At 51.7% G+C, this 20,173-nt stretch overlaps 1 protein-coding gene across 14 annotated transcripts in view; it reads left to right on the plus strand.

Annotated features, from left to right (window-relative positions):
- GRIN1 (glutamate ionotropic receptor NMDA type subunit 1) overlaps positions 1–20,173 on the plus strand; it is a 32,578-nt gene extending 12,405 nt beyond the window's left edge. For 2 of the 14 annotated variants that reach the window (XM_026712411.2, XM_087914489.1), the window contains 16 exons: positions 1,314–1,435; positions 1,835–2,009; positions 2,261–2,405; positions 2,601–2,684; positions 3,832–3,967; positions 4,752–4,879; positions 5,351–5,515; positions 6,291–6,409; positions 7,169–7,281; positions 7,865–8,013; positions 8,274–8,431; positions 8,837–8,998; positions 9,616–9,725; positions 10,912–11,057; positions 13,876–13,986; positions 19,114–20,173. In XM_026712411.2, coding sequence (XP_026568196.1) covers positions 1,314–1,435; positions 1,835–2,009; positions 2,261–2,405; positions 2,601–2,684; positions 3,832–3,967; positions 4,752–4,879; positions 5,351–5,515; positions 6,291–6,409; positions 7,169–7,281; positions 7,865–8,013; positions 8,274–8,431; positions 8,837–8,998; positions 9,616–9,725; positions 10,912–11,057; positions 13,876–13,986; positions 19,114–19,182 — 2,092 coding nt within the window. In that variant the 3' untranslated portion in view covers positions 19,183–20,173. Of the gene's footprint in view, positions 1–1,313; positions 1,436–1,834; positions 2,010–2,260; positions 2,406–2,600; positions 2,685–3,831; positions 3,968–4,751; positions 4,880–5,350; positions 5,516–6,290; positions 6,410–7,168; positions 7,282–7,864; positions 8,014–8,273; positions 8,432–8,836; positions 8,999–9,615; positions 9,726–10,911; positions 11,097–12,416; positions 12,459–13,308; positions 13,375–13,875; positions 13,987–14,702; positions 14,788–17,835; positions 17,929–19,113 lie in introns of those variants that run through there. The other 12 variants (XM_026712412.2, XM_087914494.1, XR_015739748.1 and 9 more) reach the window with 11 other exon arrangements.

The following is a 20,173-nucleotide window of genomic DNA, read 5'->3' on the forward strand; positions in this document are numbered from 1 at the left end:
GGCTTCTTTGCAGGAAGCAAAGAAGTTCTTTCAACTCCAAGTTCTTGTGGAAGTCCTGTCTATTCTGGTTTGTTTTCGGAGACTTTTGGTTTTGGATATTTCCCTGCAATTAATCTTGTGTTCTTGGCAGCCTTTCGTAACCTTGAAAGGGCTACCTCTTATCTGGGACAGTTACTTTCAATAACTCTTTGTTGTGAATGAGCAGAATTCACAGAGATGCATTAAAAAGGTTTGCTTTGATATATACTTTGTGTTTATTTTATTTATTTGAACGAGGCTTGGGTCAGAACACAAGGGAGAATGGAGGAAGAGAGGAACCTGCTCTTCACCTGTCCCAGGGCTAGTTTCATCTGCAGAGTATGAAGTCGAGTCTTACAAGGCCAGAAATGGACTTTTCACACTTGTTTAGGACAGGCCTCAGCCAGCAGTGGTTGCAACTGCCCAAAGAGCCATGCATCAGCAGGGAGAGTATCGAGATCTCAGGAAGTGGTAGCCCCTCCATGCCTGGAATATCCTGTCCAGTGCTGGTCATCACTATTCAGGGAGGACCCCTGGAAGGGATGCTGATCAAAGCAACCAAGGTGGAGGCCTCCAAACCCTCTGAAAGCTAAGGGAACAGGGGTGTAGTTGGCCTAGCCCTAAGAGGAAGCGTCGTCCCAGGGCTGTCCCAGAGAAGGGGGATACAAGCATTCTCCACAATGCCTGAGGACAGGGCCGGAACCAGCGATGGGAGCTTTACAAAGGGAGAATCAAACTCAAACTTTTATCCCTTGGGGAGGGACAATCACGCCCCCAAGTCACCACTTCTATTTCAACTGCTCTTGCCTTCTAACAGCTCTGTGCACACGTGCCCTGGGAACAGGCTCCCCTGGGTCCTCTGCCTCACTGCTGGCAGACTCCAAAGGCTTCGAAGGCAGTACTCCACTCCCAGATGGTCCTGGCCCCATCCCTGCATTGGACCCTTGTCTCCAGACCCCCGAGTGATCCCTTTTCTTCCTCACTGTCCAACTCTGCTGCCATCTGCACTGCCTTCCGGCAAACCACAACACCACCCAAGAATTTGCCTGTTCAGTCAGTTTGTGAGAGCGTTCTTCTCCTAAGGCCTCCCTCTTGAAGCGGGCCTAAGACAGACAAATAGAAGGTCCCACCTTTGGACTCCTGCCTTCTGCACTGGAGAAACCTTTGGGAGCTTCCCTCTCTTCCTGAGGTCTCCACCAAGGTAGAGGGGGAGCCCTTGGCGGACGCGTCCACGAAGGGGAGCATTAAGGAAGGGCAAGAGATGCCTTGCCAGTGACATCACCGTTCTCTTCCAGCGAGGACGATGCCACCACCGTGTATATGGCAGCAGCCAAAGAAAACATGACCGGTCCGGGTTACGTATGGCTGGTGGGAGAAAGGGAGATCTCGGGCAACGCCTTGCGCAATGCGCCAGAAGGTACCATTCCTCGTCCTGACTCTCCTCTCAAAAGCCACGCAGCTTCTGCCTTCCACTTGGCTGTCTGGCTCTGCTGAGGTTTCTGTTCTGGGTTGCCAGAGGAGAGAATTTACAAGAGGGGGGGAGGGTCAGCAATAAGGGGGCAAACTGGAGCCCTGCCCTGCCCAGCGTGGACAGAATGGCTTCACAGACAGATTCATCTTCCTCTTTTTATAGTTGGACCATTTCATGTGATAAGGTCCATCAGCTAAAGCCCAAAGGCAGTCCTGCTCCAACAAGCAGATTCTGGGGACAAATAGCTCAGCATCACTGCCCTTGGTGTCCCCAGAGTCCTTGGCCAGCGGAAATGGAGCTCGCCGGAGAGGGGTCTTCTGAGTCTCTTCTCTTCGACCATTTCAGGACTGATTGGTCTACAGCTCATGAATGGGAAGAACGAATCTGCACATATCAGAGATGCTGTGGCAGTGGTGGCCCAGGCTGTGCACGACTTGTTTGAGAAAGAGAACATCACCGACCCGCCCCGAGGCTGTGTGGGGAACACCAACATCTGGAAGACTGGACCCCTCTTCAAAAGGTAGTGGTCCTCCTCCTCCTGCCCATGGTCTTCAGGCCATGGGCCAGTGGCGAAGGCCACTGGCCATGGGCCAAGCAAATCCTCCAGGAGGAGAGAGGGAAGGCCGGCTTCTGAGGCTTCACATCACTGAGTGACAGGGCCTGTTCCAACGCTCGCCTACCTGTCCAAGACCACACCGAGTACATCCCCCAGACCCTCCCAAGAGGTGAAGGGGGCAGCCTGCAGAGCCTAAATGAGATGACTTCTCTTAGGGTGCTGATGCATACCAAATATGCAGAAGGCGTGACCGGCAGGGTGGAATTTAATGAAGACGGGGACCGGAAATATGCCAACTACAGTGTCATGAATCTCCAGAACAACAAACTGGTGCAAGTCGGAGTCTACAACGGGAGTCACGTACGTACCAGCCCATTTACTGAATCTTCCTAATCCAGCTCTGGAAAGGGAGGCCCTGAATTGTGGGCCTCCTGTGAATTTCCAGAGTGTGAAAACGCAGCCTAGACACATACAGTCACACATGGCCATAATTAGCGGCTGCAGCCTCTGCCCAGCTCAGTTTGTAACCCTCCTGCCTGAACTGCATCTTCACAGTTTCTGCCCAACGACCGAAAGATCGTCTGGCCAGGAGGGGAAACAGAAACACCGCAGGGTTACGAGATGTCTACAAAACTCAAGGTAGGTTCCTGCCTGGCGGCGGCCATGCCACCAGTGGGGGGAAGCCCTGTGGCCTCATTTCCAGCAAGAGAATTAAAAATGGGTTCTGGGCGGGGGGGCTGCGCTGCCGGGTTCACCCAACAGGGAGAAACGGAGGGTGTCCCTGGCAGTCAGTGGGGATGGGTGAAGGGTGGGCTCATTGTGGCCACTGCTTTCCCTGCTGAACCTTAGTTTTCCCGAGCAGACATTTCTTTATTTATTTGTTTGATTTGATTTGATTTGATTTGATTTGATTTGATTTGATTTGATTGGTTTGATTTGTCAATCGCTTACAAGGTAATAGGTATAAGTATAAACACGAGTAAGAATACAGGAAATAGGTACGAATAAATGGGGACAATAGGACAGGGATGGGAGGCACAATGGTGCACTTATGCACGCCCCCTTACAGACCTCTTAGGAATGGGGTGAGGTCAATAGTGGATAGTTTGAGATTAAAGGAGTGGTGGGGTTTGAGGATGTAACTACAGAGTTAGGTAGTGCATTCCAGGCATTGACCACTCTGTTGCTGAAGTCGTATCTCCTGCAATCAAGTTTGGAGTGGTTTACCTTGAGTTTGCATCTGTTGTTTGCTCTTGTATTGTTGTGGTTGAAGCTGAAGTAGTCATTGACTGGTAGGACATTGTAGCAGATAATTTTGTGTGCTACGCTTAAGTCCAACCGTAGGCGGCATAGTTCAAGGTTGTCCAAGCCCAAAATTTCAAGCCTGGTGGTGTAGGGTCTTCTCTTGCAAGCAGAGGAGTGGAGGAACTCTTCTCGTGAAATACTTCTGGACTCGCTCAGTTGTATTAATGTCCGATATACAGTGCGGATTCCAGACAGATGAGCTGTATTTGAGTATTGGTCTAGCAAAGGTTTTGTATGCTTTAGTTAGCAATTGGATATTTCCGGAGGTGAAGCATTGTAAAATTAGATTTACAACTCCTAATGCCTTTTTGGCAATGCTGTTACAGTGAGTTCTGGTGCTTAGGCCATTTGATATGAATACTCCGAGGTCCTTGACAGAGTGAGGGTCGTCAACGAGGTCATATCCGCTTAGTTTGTATTGTACTTTAGAGCAAAGGGCACCTCCAAGGCTGACCAAGCTTTCTGGTCTCTCTTTCCACAGATAGTCACAATCCACCAGGAGCCATTTGTCTATGTGAAGCCCACCCTGGCCGACGGGAAGTGCAAGCCGCTGCTCAACAGCACGGGGGGATTGGTGCAGCAGGTGCTCTGTACGGGGCCCAACGAGACCTTGCCAGGTGAACCCCTCAGCCCGGAAGCTAAAACCCCAACTGAACCTTCTTCCCACCCACCCCCATGCCCCAAAGACCCACCACTTCCAGGTGAAGGACTGTGGCTCCCACTTCCTCTCCATTGGCAACGTTCGCTGCCAGTAGCTTAATAAATTGAATAGTGAGGGCCTCCCAAGGTATTTGATATGATGGAGCCTCAGTGGTGCAGTGGTTAAGAGTGCACTACTGCACGCTACTCCCACTACAATTTGGTAGATTGAATCCCACCAGCTCAAGGTTGACTCAGCCTTCCATCCTTCCGAGGTGGGTCAAACGAGGACCCAAATTGTTGGGGGCAATAAGCTGACTCTGTAAACCACATAGAGAGGGCTGTAAAGCACTGTGAAACAGTATATAAATCTAAGTGCTATTGCTATTTCCTTTATTTGCATTCCAATAATATTCGATAGCGGATTCAGTTTTCTTTGGAACGAAGAGGAGGGTAATTGCAGTGCTTTAAATCGACATGCAGAACATTTACATGGCTGTCCAATATCCTTCAAGGAGCCTAATTCTGCCCACCATTTCCCTGCCCTTATTCCTATCTTTTCCTTAGCCGCATCACGAAAGGGAAACAGGAAGTAGCTATTCTGAAAGCTCCCTAGTGCACATGGGATCTTCAGAGGGTGTTTATCTTTCTTTCTTTCTTTCTTTCTTTCTTTCTTTCTTTCTTTCTTTCTTTCTTTCTTTCTTTCTTTCTTTCTTTCTTTCTTTCTTTTCTTTCCTTCTTTCTTTCCTCTTTGCAACACAGGGCGTCCCAGCGTAATGTTATGTTGCTACGGCTTCTGCATCGACTTGCTCATCAAGCTTGCGAAGACAATGAATTTTACCTACGAAGTTCATCTAGTGGGTGACGGTAAATTTGGCACACAAGAACGGGTAAGAATAACCACCTTCCTCTCGGTCTAAGTGAAACGGGGCCCAAACAGTCCAAAACTGGCAATCGTTCTCAATTTGCTTTGCATTTATAACCGTGGCTTATTTTTCTTTCCATTCAAAAAAAGAGGGGTGGTAAGTCTATGTTACCATCGTGTCCAACCACTGTGCGTCAACATCTGGAGGCTGCACCTTGCCAGCATTCAACCAAGTTGAGAAACAGCTCCCTCGTTCTGGAGCCTGTTCTTTTTCGGGGGGGCTTAAACCGTGTCATTTACCCCAGCCGCTCTTAAGGCTTACTAGTAGCCATTGTCCATATTTATGCGCTTCTGTCTGCTTCTCTGCTTGGACGTCCTAAATGGTTCATGGAGAGACTTAACTCCAGAGGGAAGAGCTCAGACATTCACCGAAGAGGCTCGTTTTGGACGGACCTGTACCATGGAAGTTTGACCCTGGCTGGGGCTCTAATTGCAGGTGAACAACAGCAACAAGAAGGAGTGGAACGGGATGATGGGAGAGCTGCTGAGTGGCCAGGCCGACATGATTGTGGCCCCGCTAACCATTAACAACGAGCGGGCTCAATACATCGAGTTTTCCAAGCCTTTTAAGTACCAAGGACTGACCATCCTTGTCAAGAAGGTAATGCACAAATACCGACGCGGCAAAATGGTAGCCGAGTATATGAAGAGCGGTGGGAGTTGAATCCCAGGCCCCCAGCTAGGAGGGAAAGACGGCGCTTGGAGTAAAAGGAATGAAGCCATCCTTGCCTGATAATACCCAGCCCAAAATTAACTGTAATCCTAAACAATAAGTGAAGGGGAGCTGCAGAAATAAAATTTAACAGCAACCTCCCTGATACGGTGTGGAAGGTCCTTATGCTTTCCAGCCGATTATGACAAACATAGCGATAGCAGTAGCTCTTCAGACCTGTATACCGCTTCACAGTGCTTTCCAGAACTCTCGAAGGGTTTACAGAGTCAGCCTCTTGCCCCCCGCCAAACAATCTGGCTCCTCATTTTACCCACCTCAGAAGGATGGAAGGCTGAGTCAAGCTTGAGCCTGGTGAGACTTGAACTGCCCAACTGCAGGCAGCTGGCAATCAGCAGAAGTAGTCTGCAGTTCTGCATTCTAGCCACTGCACGGCCACCAGAACTCATCAATGGACTCCCTCCTGTTTGGGGGGCAGCCAATCCCTGAATTCCTCTTGCTCTGTGAAGACGTAAGAGTGGCAGGGTAAGAGTTTCCGCTTTCCTGCCCTGCTGTGGATTTCCCAGCAGCATGGCGGCGGCAGCAATGGGAAAACTGGTCTCATTGGTCTGTTCTACCCTGTTTTCAGCAGATCTCCTGATTCTGGCTGGAGACAGCCCACTCTTTTGCAGGCTTTTTCCAGCCACGATTTCCTTCTGTGTTGCAGGAAATCCCCCGCAGCACCCTGGATTCATTCATGCAACCGTTCCAGAGCACACTGTGGCTCCTGGTGGGGCTGTCGGTTCATGTGGTGGCTGTGATGTTATATCTGCTGGACCGTTTCAGGTACCCTAATCCTCAGAACGGGGAGGAAAGACATGGCGCGTGTGCGGCTGTGGGTGGGTAGGGGCTGTCATGAAAAGCCTCTGCAAATGGAGATGCTGGGATCCAGAATGTTGACCACGATTGTTGCTCAAGGTGGAAAAATTCCCAAGGCCATCAACATCAGTTCAGCTAAGCAGCCACTGAACGGTCTCAGGATATGCTTCCATTTGCATGATTTATGCGCCATCCAGTTGGAGGGAAGGACTAAAGTTACATTCCGCTCAAACTAGGGGTGAGATTCTACCGGTTCGCACTGGTTCTATAGAACTGGTTGTTAATGTTCCCGGTAGTTTGGAGAACCGATAAAACGGACCCCTGGCTGGCCTCACCCCTCTCCGCCTGCTCCTCCGCTCCCGGAACTGGTTTTTGTTATTGCTTATGTGTGACATTTGCGTGCATGTGCGACAATCCTTGCCTCATTCTCCCCTGCCCACCCCTCCCTTCCTGGCCCAGTCAATCATTATTGCGCATGCGTGACATTGCGTGCATGCGCAACCATCGGGGACGGCATTCTCCCCTGCTGCCAGCCCTGCCCTGCAGTTCCCGGCCCAGTCAGCCATTATTAGCTCAAATCCTTGGAGTTTCCTTCCCTGTTTCTCTTCGGTAACCCTCAGACTGAACCGGAACTTGCTCTTGAGTGGACAGGCACATCAGTGCCGATAGCGGCTCTTGCTAGATGGGGCAGAACTCAGCCAAGTGGGGTTGCTTTCTCTTTTGCAGTCCCTTCGGCCGATTCAAAGTGAACAGTGAAGAAGAGGAAGAGGACGCCCTGACGCTTTCATCGGCCATGTGGTTCTCCTGGGGGGTCCTTCTGAATTCTGGCATTGGAGAAGGTGAGCCCCAGACCCCTCTGGGGAGGGAAATGGCTGAGCCTGTGATCAGAGAGGAGAGGCATCAATAGAAGGAGGAATGCCTCCTTTGAGTCTGAGACTTCTCTTGGTTTCTTGTCTTTTCTTTTGGGTCTTTACAAGTTCCATGTAGCAGATAATCAGAGTTGGAGGAGACCTTGTAGGTCATCTAGTCCAACCCCCCACCCAAATGGGAGACCCTACACCATTTCTGACAAATGGCAGTCCAGTCTCTTCTTGAAAGTCTCAAGTGATGGCGCTCCCACAACTTCCGAGGGCAACTTCTGTTCCATGGGTTGATTGTTCTCACTGTCAGAAAATTCCTCCTTACTTCCAGGTTGAATCTCTCCTTATTCAGTTTCCATCCATTATTCCTTATCTGGCCTTCAGGCGCTTTAGAAAATAGCTTGGCCTCCTCCTCTCTGTGGCAGCCCCTCCAATATTGGAAGACTGCTAGCATGTCCCCCCCTGGTCCTTCTCTGTCAAGCACAGAAAAAACTTTCCATTTCTCCCTCTCCGACTTCAATGGATTCCTTTTTTTTTTCTTTACTCTCTTGACTCTTATCAGGTGCCCCAAGAAGTTTCTCAGCTCGCATCCTTGGCATGGTCTGGGCTGGTTTTGCCATGATTATCGTGGCCTCCTACACTGCCAACCTGGCTGCTTTCCTGGTGTTAGACAGACCGGAGGAACGAATCACGGGCATCAACGATCCTCGGGTAACGAGAACAGCCTATATCGCTTCCAAACAGACCTTCCGCTGGCCTGTGACTCGGGAAATGGCGCTCAAATATTTCAGTGTATTAGTGCCCCAAAGAGGGTGTGTTTCTGAGGATCACAAAAAGCAAGATTTGTCAGTGAGGAAGGCTCCACAGCCCTGGCCGTCCAATAGAGCCCTGGTTCAAATTTGATGGAGAGCAAAGGGGTTACGCGGTTGGGGAGCCAAGTAGGTAAAATCTTCTTGTTCTTGTTTTTCCAGTTGCGAAACCCTTCAGACAAGTTCATCTACGCCACGGTGAAGCAGAGCTCGGTAGACATTTATTTCCGGAGGCAGGTGGAGCTAAGCACCATGTACCGGCACATGGAGAAACACAATTACGAAAGTGCTGCCGAAGCCATCCAGGCTGTTCGGGACAAGTAAGTGTTTCGTCTGCGGCGCTCCCGTCTCTCCCATGGCTTCTCCTCTTGGGATCCCTTTCCTGGAGTAAACGATGGGTTTAGCTGACTCTTCCAGCACAGTTGCCTTTACAATAGGGTAAGAGATTGCATTGAGAAGGGAAGCCTGTCCAGTCTCTCCCAGGCTCAAGGAAGCCGGCCAGGCGCCGATGCTCTCTGCAGCCAGTTTAAGCCCCTTGTTGCTTTGAGATGATCTGACCACAGTGGAGGCAGTGGGCTCAGCAGCTTCCCCACACAGAAATGAGCAAGCAGGCTCTTCTGATCAGTGGATACGGTGGGTGACTGACTGGGTTTCCTTCGTCGTGCCTCGTTGCTTCAACCTCTCCCACGATTACTTGATTGGCCTTCCTTCCATCTCCACCACAGCAAGCTCCACGCCTTCATCTGGGACTCGGCTGTACTAGAATTCGAAGCCTCGCAGAAGTGTGACCTGGTGACTACGGGGGAGCTTTTCTTCCGGTCGGGCTTCGGCATTGGGATGCGCAAGGACAGTCCCTGGAAGCAGAACGTCTCCCTGGCCATCCTCAAGTCCGTACTCTGTCCGGTGGGATGGGGGGGGCAGGGAGAGGGGAGAGCGGAGGGCTTTGGGAAAAGGGGGGCAGGTGGGATCAAAGGCCAGTATGCTTCTTAGAGCGCGACAATAGAAAGACAGCATGCCTCTCAAAACGCTAGGCTTCAAAGATAATTTGTCAGGAGTTGACAAATCCCTGTGTCAGAGCCCCAAGCACACCGACACTCTGTGCTATTCACTAAGGGTACTAACTTAAGACAGGTGCAAACATCCGGGTGATGGTTAGACGGGAGCAGGCAGTCGCGTCTCTGTAGTTCTTTGCTTTACTCACTGCCCTCCACCCCTGCCTCATTCCAGCCCGCTTCTCTTGACTATGGGGCCAGTGGCTGGATAAGTCAATCCATCCCGATATAAAAAACACAGAAGAATGATCAATAATCCTATGAAACACTTGTGGGGGCGTGGGGGAGGAGAAATCCTTTCTGAGAGGTAAGAGAGAAGATCTCTCCTCATCGGAAAGCTTAGCTCAGGTTGTACCGGGGCCGAGAAGGAAGCCCCACCGTTCTCCTCTCCGTGCAGCGGGAGTGGTTTCCTTCCCCAGCGAATCATCCGCGCCCCCTCCTTCTGCTTCCAGCCTCCACGAGAATGGCTTCATGGAAGAACTTGACAAGACTTGGGTGAGATATCAGGAGTGTGATTCCCGCAGCAATGCTCCAGCAACACTCACCTTCGAAAACATGGCAGGTAAGGTGGCTGCTTCCTACCTGCTTCGCGCTCCCCTATTTTTTTTTCTTTGGACACCCCCCCCTCAACCTTTTCAAAAAAAGCTCTCCTCCATTTCTTCCAATTCAGCATGTGTTTGACTTTAGTGATGCGTCAGCTGTTATCACCGAAGTCCCTAGGGTTGTAGTTGAATTAACCTTTTCCTGGATCAGCATAACGGATTGAAAAGCTAATCAGTTGGAAGTGGATTTGCGCAACTGAAGGCCTATCAGTTCAAAAGCTGAGCAGTCTTAGCCAGGGTGTGACTCTACCCACAAGGTTTTCAACTGGCAGGGTGATATGTACACAATGGGAATGGGAGTAAGGCAGAACCCCGGGGCTGCACCCAAAGACCCCCTGGGGAAACTGGGCTGAGTTTGGTCCCTGGGGGAAGGGGAGTGAGCCTGCGCTTCCCTCAAGTCGTCCTTGGGATCCAAGAGCCAGACTCAGACATCAGGCTGGACGTGCCGGCGGTCATGCCTAAAAAGCAATACGGAGGGTTCCCTCTGGCTGAGGTCCACGGCCACGAGGGGAGAATGCTCAGCTACCTAGGTTGCCTCGGCAGCTCTTGGCAGCCTGGAAGCTGGAGCCACTGCGAGCGCCAAGCGGCTGCTCTGATATCCCTAGTTGAGCCACGGAACCATAGGATAAAACCCGGCTTTGCTCGAAGGCTGCTAATTATGGAGCAAACGGCTTAGAACGCACTTTATTGTCACTTTAAATGTATACTAATCGGTATACATTAAAATGAAATTTAGTTTATATACAGCTCTCAAAGGGTCACCCCCTCCAATATGCATGACATAAACACAACAGAAATAAATAAAAATGCGTATGCCCGCCTCTACGCCCACGAGGAGATGGGTGTGCTCAAATGGCTCACCAAGAATGGAAAAACCCAACCCCCTTTTTGGCCTGGGAGGTGTGTCCCCTCCTATCCCCCTGCCACTCATCCAAGCAGTCCACCTCGAAGCAATGGCAGGGGTCCTCACCTGGCACTACCAAAACACCAGACCTCTCCACTGGGAAGCCTCCAACAAAGTGGTTGGCTTCTGTGTCCGAGAGGGGTGTTTCCAAAGGGCTGAAGCCTTGAGGAACGGGAGCCGGAGAAGGCCCCGCAGTCTCCGTCCAGATGTCTCCTTTGGGTTAACCTTCCTGCTTGTTTCAGGTGTCTTCATGCTGGTGGCTGGAGGTATTGTGGCCGGGATATTTTTAATATTCATAGAAATAGCATACAAAAGGCATAAAGACGCCCGGAGGAAACAGATGCAACTGGCGTTCGCGGCAGTTAATGTGTGGCGGAAAAACCTGCAGGTAGGACAGACCGTTTTTAGAGCGACACCTCCAAAACAGGTGCGGTTTTTTTTTGTTTCCCATTACTTCACCCAATCAGTGACTACCGTGCTACGTGGGGTGCCCAGCGGCCTCCCTTCCTGCTCGCCACTGGCAGAGGCAGCAGTGCCACAGGGGTGGAGGGAGGAAGGGGGGTGGGTGTTACACACACGCCCCAAGCCCCGTCTACTACTTTCTGGGGAGTGAAGCCCTCTGCATATCCAGAAATTGAACAGGTTGGGGCCCTCAGCCAGCCTCCTCTTCCCTGGCTGTGGCCCAGCAGGGCCCTTCTCCCTCTCCCCGTTTCTGTCCCGACCCATTCAGGAGTCCAACGCTGGGGGAAAATGGTGGCACCCTAAGGCTGCGATGAGGGGAGGCCTTAGGCGATCCAGTGCACGGCTGTGCTTCCAATTACGCAGCTGAAGATGACAGTCACGCCACCGATGGCCCTAGTTCCTTTAGCATCCCTCCTTTGTCAGAAGAGGAGAGTAGAAGGGCAACTTTTCAAACGAGCACAAACCTGCACGCTCTTTCTCACCCTTTCACATTCCAGCAAATTGGGTCAAGGTCAGGGGGCTCGTGTTACTGGCCATTTCTCTCCAACTTCCCCCGCGGGGTCTGTACGGGACTTAAGCCAGAATCTTAAGCCAGACCTCGCTCGCCCTCCTCTTCGTATCAATGCCACCCACGAAACCAAACCAGGTTTTGGCTGTCAAATGAGAATGCCCTGTTGCTGAGCGAGCGAGGACATCTGCAGCTGCCTTCAGTGTCCCAGACGGAGGCCGCTGGCTTTTGAGGCACCGTTTCTTAAAACGGCGTGCCCGCAGGTTGCCCTCTCTCATCTTACGGATGAGCACGAGAGAAGCGGTTTCAGAGTAACACCCACCCCCCTTATTTTTTGCAAGGCAGCCTAAAAGAAGCCCCTTGTAACAGAGAAGGGAAAGCGAAGAGAGTTCTGGCAGTCCATCTCCGCCTGGTGCTCCTCCAGCACGTTTGAGGCTGTGGGTTTGGGAGCGGGGAGGATACCAGGAGAAGGCAAGCCAGCCGACGGGGAGCCGCCCGGTCACACAACCATCAATGATCCGATGAACCTCCCTCGATTACCTGCCCTGCCCAGCCCCACAGCCATGCAGGACGGGTGCATCCAGAACAAGAGCACATTAGTCACTGACATTTTTCACTTGCCAACTTTCTAGAAAAAGTCCTGCCCTGGGCCACGGGAGGGGTAGGGTGGGGAAAGACTTCCGTGGGGCGGTCAATCAAGCATGCCACCCCAGGGCGGATAAATAAACAGAGAACGATGCTAAGAGATCCGTTTGACAATGTAAGACTTTTTCACAGGAGGATTCCTCAGACCACTAGTATCTGGTACATTGCTAGAAGGTAGGCAAGTGGAAAGATTTCTTTCTTCAAGAAAATAAAAAAAAAATTTTTTTTACAAAAAAAGCAAATATATATATATATATCTATAACTTTTTTTTGGTTTGGTTTTATTTTGCTACCTGGGGAAAAAAAAACAAAATCACAGTTTTGCCCATGGCTATTTTTGGCAAGGCCATGGGAAGGCGCAAAAAAAAAAAAAAAAAAGAAAAGAAAACCCAAAACCCAAAACCCCTCCCCCGCTCCCCCTCCCGCCCTCTTGCTAGCTTTTCTTTTTTTTTTTCTGTGCATGCGCGTCGGAGTCATGGAGAATAACTGGAAAGGAGGAGGAAATGTATCCCCCCGCGCATGCTTCATGCACCAGTGGGATACATTTTTGGTCACCCCCCCCACATCGTGGGCTGGTAGAACCACACCTGGTTTCACCTTTTCCTCTCCCAAAGGGGTTAAAGAGAAAAAGAATGGGAAGATTTCGGATCGGCTGGGTTCCCCCACTCACCTTGTCCCGCAAGAAAAGCAGGTACCCTACGGTGCTGACCAGGTTTGACTGCCTACCACCCAACCGCTGTCTTTTTTTCCTCCCTCTTCATTCTGTTTCTTTTTGAGTTCCCGGCATCCTTAAAGTATCATTCAGAATATGTAATGCTTTGCTTATTCCCCCTTTTTTTTCTCCTTGTTTTAAGTTTTGATTTCAAGAGATTTGGGTTGTTTTTTGTTTTTGTTTTTGTTTTTAATTTTTATTTGTTCTTTGTTCTTTTATGTTGGAAAAACAAGTTCGAGTTTTACGCCAAGCATCGCTGAAATTTTCGGAATACTTTTTTTTAACATACAATGACCTTCTCTTCCAATGCAGTCCTCTCTCTCTCTTGTGGCCGTAGGATTCACCTTCAGAAAAGGCCCCGAGCATTTTTATTTAGTGGTAGGTGAAAAGTGTCTCACCTCTCTCTCTAGTTAGGACAGCCGTGACAGGAAGGAAGGAAGGAAGGAAGGAAGGAAGGAAGGGTGTGAGATGTTCCCCTAGGGACCCCGGACGCCGTGTCTGTCTCTCTCCTGGGGTGGCCAGTGGAGCAGACGAGGCATCTGGAGTGCATCAAATGCAGTGGAAAGCCAGCTGCTGGCTCTGCCCCACCCACGCACCCCCCAATGCCCTCCTTAAGGGGATCCCTTCCACATCTCAACCTAGTTCCGAAGGAGACCTTCAGACCGATCGGCCCTCGCGTAGCTCCCGAGCCAAGGGTCAGGGCCTCGTGTGTGTCTGGGACCGAGAGCCATCAGGAGATGGTAGTAGGCATTGTCTTGGCCCTAGAAGACAGACCAGAGACGTATCCAGGATCGTGACATGGGGCTGTGTTCATCTAGGTGTAGAGATCCAAGCCGCCCAATGGAGATCTAATCGCTTATATATACATATTCATTTTAGGATAGAAAAAGTGGTAGAGCAGAACCAGACCCTAAAAAGAAAGCCACTTTTAGGTCCATCACCTCTACCCTGGCCTCCAGCTTCAAGAGACGTAGGTCATCCAAAGACACGGTAAGAGGAAGAAAAACAATTGTGCCCTCTTTCTTTTTCTCACTCACTCTTTTTCTCTCTCTCTCTCTCTCTTTCTTCTTCTTCTACCATCCCATCAACTACCACACACCCATCCCAAAGCTGCCCGTGTGACCTACCATAGCCTCATGTCCGTCAAGAGTCAGTCGGTCCAGTCGGTCAGTCAGTCAGTCAGTCAGTCAGTCAGTGAGTCCAGTCCCCGTGTCCCTTGGCAAGTTTCAAAGCCAAAAAGAGGGCAAAGGAGGTTGACGAATGCTTTGTAGTCTTCTGTGAAGAGTTTGGAGATAACTGCAATGAGTTTCTTGTTCTAGTTTACTTCTTTCTTTCTTTTTGGATTCTTTTCTTTCGTTCTGTTTAGAATTGTGGTTTAAGTTTTGCTCACTTTACTGATACCAACACAAATCAGCTCCCCCCACCCCCCCATCCCCCCCACTGTTTTCTGAGTGTCCCTGTTTGTACCTATATGCTTAAAAATGGTCCTCGACCCCTCCTGCACTCACAGCCCCCCCCCACCCCTCCCTCTCAATTCTTCCCTTCTAAATCTGGACAATGTCTCACCTCACACCGAGCCACCTGTTCATTGTATTCTTTACTTGTAACTTCTGTTTGTGTTTTTCAAAAGAAAGAGGACATTTTTTTTTATAAAAAAAAAAAAAGAAAAATATTGTTTTACTTTACTTTTTTTGTGTGTGAATAAGCGGCAAGTTTCTGCTTGTAACACTTCGGACTGAGCTGTGCAGGCTGGCAATCAATAATTCTTTGGAATGTAGAGCTCTAGAAAGCAAACGTTGTTGCTGTGTGTTGGTGTGTATCTGACCCCCAAAACCTTAGCAATCCAAGCCCAGTGAGAGAGAGAAAAAAAATGCTCCTCTGTTTTAAACCCAAACACCCCTGGCCAAAGGAGAAGCTCATGGAAACACTTGCTCTCAGCTTTCTGCTTTTCAACACGCCCCCTCGGCGGGCTGCATGTAAAAGTGGAACAAGGGAGGGCATTTCCCATCTGCATGAGCTGGTCTGCATGTTGAAATGTTTGGGAAGGAGGCCCCGGAATTTCTCTTTTCTGCTCTGCAGCACACCCGCCAGGAATTGGCTCACAAAACTATTTTTTTCTTGCAGTGAGCTTAAATAAAACTTTAAAATATTTATTTTTACGGAAACGTTTTTTTTTTCCTTTTGAGGGAGGGTATCGTTCATAAAGAGGGTTTTTACTACAGGAAGCTACCAAGGAAGGCGGGGAGTTTCTCCCCATCCCTCCACCCAGAGTAAGGCAGGAGAAGTGAGAAAGTTTTCCCAAAACACTGGGCAGGTTTGCGGCTGTGCTCAGCCGTGGAACACAAAAACTTGGACCTGTAGAAGAAGAAAAACAAACAACAACAACAAAAAACTCAAAACCTGCAAAGGAGGAAGGACATTCAGATCCCAAAATTTCCTCTGTCCAATGCACCTCGAAGGAAAGCTCTGAAGAAACCGCTTCCTTCCGTGGGTGCCACCTGTCCTTTGCTAAGCACAGCGTAGGGCCAGGGGACTGCCGGTCCTTCCCCAAGATACTGGTCCAGTTTTGTACGAGGGAGACGTTCAGCCCCCCAACCCTGTCCCTCAGAGCAGCCCCTAAGCTGGGGCTACTTTAAAATGCCTCCTCCTTCCACAGGCCCTCGGGCAGCCTTTGGGGCAGGGTCAGAGGCTGGAGGTCTCCTCCCGATGGATAGGTATGTCCCAAGAAAGAAGCCCAAACGGTGTCCCGGACAAGGTATAGCAAAGCCAGCTAAAACAACAGCCTGCCTGGGAGTCGAGCCACCCCAGTCACTGTCCCTGAAGCTTTTGGGGGGGGGGGGTTGAGTCACTAGGCTGAACCCTGTACTGGTGCACAAGATACACGTTGCCCTCTTGCAAGCAGTCCTAAGGGGGACAGAAAAGGGAAGGCGCCCACTGGCTTAGCAGGGCGGCCTCCCTATCGCACACAGCCCCCTTCCTATCAGGACCTTAGGAAATCTTTAAGGCAGTGACTCTGCCTGAACAACGTCCATCAAACCCCTGACCCCACAAGGGGACCCAAGGCAGAGATTCCTCCCCGTGACCCACTCTTGTGGGGGACGGGATATGGCCCAGCAGAGCCACCTGGTGCTCCCTTTCTGGCCCCAGGCATCTCTGGGGGAAGGCCCAGCTCCCTTCTCTCTCGAGGGAAGGGCAATTGGCCCTGCCATGGTGGGGCAGGGAGTGGAGCGGCCAGGCAGCGGCTTCCCTCCCTCGGTGCCGCCAAGGCTGGCCATGTGGAGGGCGCAGCAGCAGCAGCTTGGCCTGAGGGTGAAGCCCCACACCCAGATTACAGCTTCCAGCAGCTTCCTTTTTGGGGCCACGTAAGAGGACCCCTGCAGGGAAGGGCACCTGGCCAGAGGCAGAGAGCTCCTGAGTAAAACAGAGGGGTATACGGCGGCCCCCAGGGTGCCTCTCTTTTGAAGGGCGCTTGGCTAGCAGCGGGTGCTCTTGGGCGTTTGCACTCTCCAACTAGCCTCCTTGCACACCCTCTGCTGGCCTCTTGCAAATAGGGCCCGGAGGCGTTCCAGGGGCCCCAACTCCACTTCCTCGAAGCGCAGGACTGTGACTCCTGGCAGGCCTCCGGGGCTAGCCTTGTTTGCCAAGGGCCCCTCCAGGAAGGGAGCCTATCTGGGCCTTACCTTGCCCAAGCTGGCCACGCCTATTCCGCTCACGGCAAAGAAATAAATGCGGGGAAAACCTTACCCTTTGCAGCCGAGCCTTCCGGTTCAATTCCAGTCTATCCACGCCTCCCCAGTTTAAAATGGAGCCCAGCCTAGTGTGTGTGTTTTGTTTTTAAGGCAGGCTGAGCTGCGTCCAGTGCCAGCCTCCGGGTGAGACTGCCAGCAGCAAATTGTTGGTCCCAGTAAGCCCAGGGCAGGGCAGGGCAGGCACAAAACTTTTGTGGAAGAAATGGTCCCTCCTCTCCGGAGTCCCAACGACAGCAACTCTGCCATCCGAGGATCCATCCTTGGAGACCTGGTTTTGTCTCACGGGGTCAAAGAGCATTTCCAATTCTAGGCTTCCCTAGAGGGAATGGGTTGGAAGCGGACTCAAAGAAGGAAGAACTGATAGCTGTTGGTTACGCCTGTAAAATCCCTTTCCCATCCTACTAGAACGCAGGATCAGTGGATCACACCGATCCATGTGGCAGTTCTGGGCTTGGGGGAAACATCACAAAATTAGCGGGTAGCTTTCCCAGCCCTGATGTCCCATGGCCATCTCTAGTTCAGGCAGCTTTCATCCCAAGGGCCCAGGGAGGCCACAAAGCAGGGCCCTCCCAAGGGGCGATTAGGCCGAGGACATCGACTCCGCCAGGATTTCTGCAATGCTCACAAATCCCCCAAGGTTTCTGTCCGGCCATGATAGGAAACCGGAGGCCGGGCTGGATTTAATCCAGTGAGCCTTCAGGGCTTTTGTTAGGGACCAAAATCAGCATCAAGCAGGAAGCGGCCTCTGTGTCAAGGCACAGGCACAGCAGCTAGCTGAGTGGGCAGATCCGTGGCTGCATTTGGAGGCCACGGCAGGTCAGGCAGGTGAAAAACCCTTAGAGTCCAAGTCTCGAGTGAAGAAGAGAGACAGGTTGACAGGCGATGAGGGGAAGGGTTGTTCTCAATGGGTTGCTCAGTCTTCTCGAAGGGCAAATGCTGCAGGTTTGTTGGGCGGGCAAAGTGGCATTCTGTGGGGCACCGTGGTGAGGGTCGATGCTCTTTGCACAGCTGGATTTTGCCTTTAACTCTGGAACTGCAGCCAATGCCTCTGTAATAGACAATGTGCCATTCATGCGCCTGCTCCCTACAGACAGCCCCGCGATGTCACCACGCCCAGCATCCGTGAGCTGCAGTGCAGATAGCCCTGTAGAGACTCCCGGCTTCAGGAGCTGCTCAGCACAGGGTGGGCTCTCGTCCTGAATGTTGATTGACTTTTGTCCTGTACCCACGTCCTGTATTACGGGGGTCTGTAATGGGCAAGGAGCGTGAGGGCCCAGGCAGGGGCGAACGGCAGGCCCTAGAGACCCCGGGTGGAGGGCGCCAGGAGGATGCGGGGGGCAGGAGGGGAAGTGGCCGGGGTTGGGGGAGGTTGGTATGAGCATTCTCTGAAATGTTCCACCTACAAGGAAGAGACGTTGACTGGCCGGACGTTGGTGGAACGCCAGGGCTGTCACGGCTGAAACGTGCCAGGAGGGGAATTAGTTGCTCTCCAGGCAGTTGAACCAGAGGGCCGCAGAGGCTGTCATGTAACACGTCCACCCACCCCACCACCCTGTCCCAAGCGGGGAATCCCTGAGAGATGATGCAGGTCTCTGCTGTCCCGGCAGGCAGGCGGAGGAGGCAGGAGGGGAGAGCAGCGGTCCAGCTTGGGGGCACCAACAATTGCAGCACTGCCACCAGGCAAGGAGGGGGCAAAGGAGGCCACGGTTTCCCACCGGGCATTCCCTTTGAATTCCGCTCATGTGTGCCAATCATTGGGTTTTTTTAAAAAAAGAGGTGTTCACAGCAGCCCTTTAAAAAAAAATATCTGGGGCAATTTGAAGTTATTTTTGCTACGAACTATTGCCAGTAGCTTTGAACTCTCTAATGAATGTCCTAGTAATAAATTGAGGGGATCTGCTTTTGTTCCCCAAAAGAGGGGAGGCCCTCCCTCTTCCAGCAGGGACAGCAGAGACCCTTCCGGAGGCCTTGTCTCTACACCCCCACCCCTTAGCAATTACCTCCCCAATTTATTACAAACCAAGCTAATTTGAGTTGCGTCCTTCTTCACTCCCTGGCCACTGAAGCCATGTCCCAGGGTGCTAAAACTAAGTGGGAGAGTGCCACCGACTCCTGGTGGCTCTGGGGAAGAGACTTTGGGCCCGGCCCTGGCCAGGCTTCCCTCGTGGGCTGCATCCTGTGCAGGGGACCTTCCACTGGCACTCCGCGCGCGCAGGCTGTGGCCCGAAGCGAGGGGCAGAGAGGGCCCCGTGCATCATCCCTCAGCGATCTCCCACCGGGACCTGCGTCTCAGTTGCATCAGCTGCTCGCAGCCGACCCTGCCCTGCCTAACATCCGGCCTGTCTGTCTGTCTGTTTGTCTCTTGCAGCAGTATCACCCCACCGACATCGCTGGGCAACTCAACCTCTCTGACCCCTCGGTCAGCACCGTGGTCTGAGATCTCGGGATGGACCAATGGAGACTCCGAGGGCCCTTCTGGAGACACCAAAGGGAAGCCTTGGCTATCCACCCACGGCGTCTGCATTGCTTCCTTCCCTCCGGCCCCGATAGACCCCTGCTTTCTCCAAGGGGGACCAATCTCACTTGCGGCCTTGGGATGAACTACTAAACACCTGGGGCCTGGGGGCAGCTCCGTTTTTTTCTAGAGCGTGACCTCCATTTACTTCTCCTCCAAGACACACAGAGAAGGTAGTTCTGAGGGAGACACACCCCTCACCGCCACCAAGGAGAGGATGGATGGCACATCGGACTGGGTCTCTTGGGGAAGAGTCTCGTCATTGTTACCTGCATGCACTGAACCTCTTAAGCCCACCTTACTTCACCCGACGGTTTCCAGATTGTATCGGGGCAGCGAAGAGGCCCCCAGCCCCACAGCTCATCACTCCCTATATTTATATATAGCGTTCTGTAAAAAAAAAAAAAAGGCCTGTCAGTCCACCACGTCCCACCCAGTGAGCCCTGTGGCCCTTTTTTCAGCTGCCAGTGTTCCCTCAGGACAGCCAAGGTTTTCTCTGACGGGGAAGGGAAGGGGGGAATCTCCCCGTCTCTCTCTCTCTCTCTGTTTTGACTACTTCTTAGTTCCTTTGTGAAACAGAGTTTTAGCCAACTCCTCCCATGCCTCCCACCTGGTAAAGCAACATTTCTGGTAGGACAGGAAGTTCTCAGCTTCTTGGTGACGCTTTGCTGGCTTCCGATCCAAATCTCCAGCTCGCTCCTCCTTTGCAGAAGACAGAAGTGCTTTCTCTGCCACGGACAGATGGACGCCGGCGCTGACCCCTTTGCTCCTTTCCTGGGCTGGGATCAGGGATGGCAGCCTTGGAATCGTTCCTCTTTTCTCCCATGGTTACGGCTATGTGCATTGAGATTCCTAACAAACCTCCTCTGGCAAACAGGCCCCTGCCAAGATCTTCTAGCCTTTGACAGAGAAG

This window comes from Pseudonaja textilis, chromosome 17 (assembly GCF_049901715.1).
Source record: "Pseudonaja textilis isolate UNSWEBS1 chromosome 17, rPseTex1.2, whole genome shotgun sequence".
NCBI classification, from domain to species: Eukaryota; Metazoa; Chordata; class Lepidosauria; order Squamata; family Elapidae; genus Pseudonaja; species Pseudonaja textilis.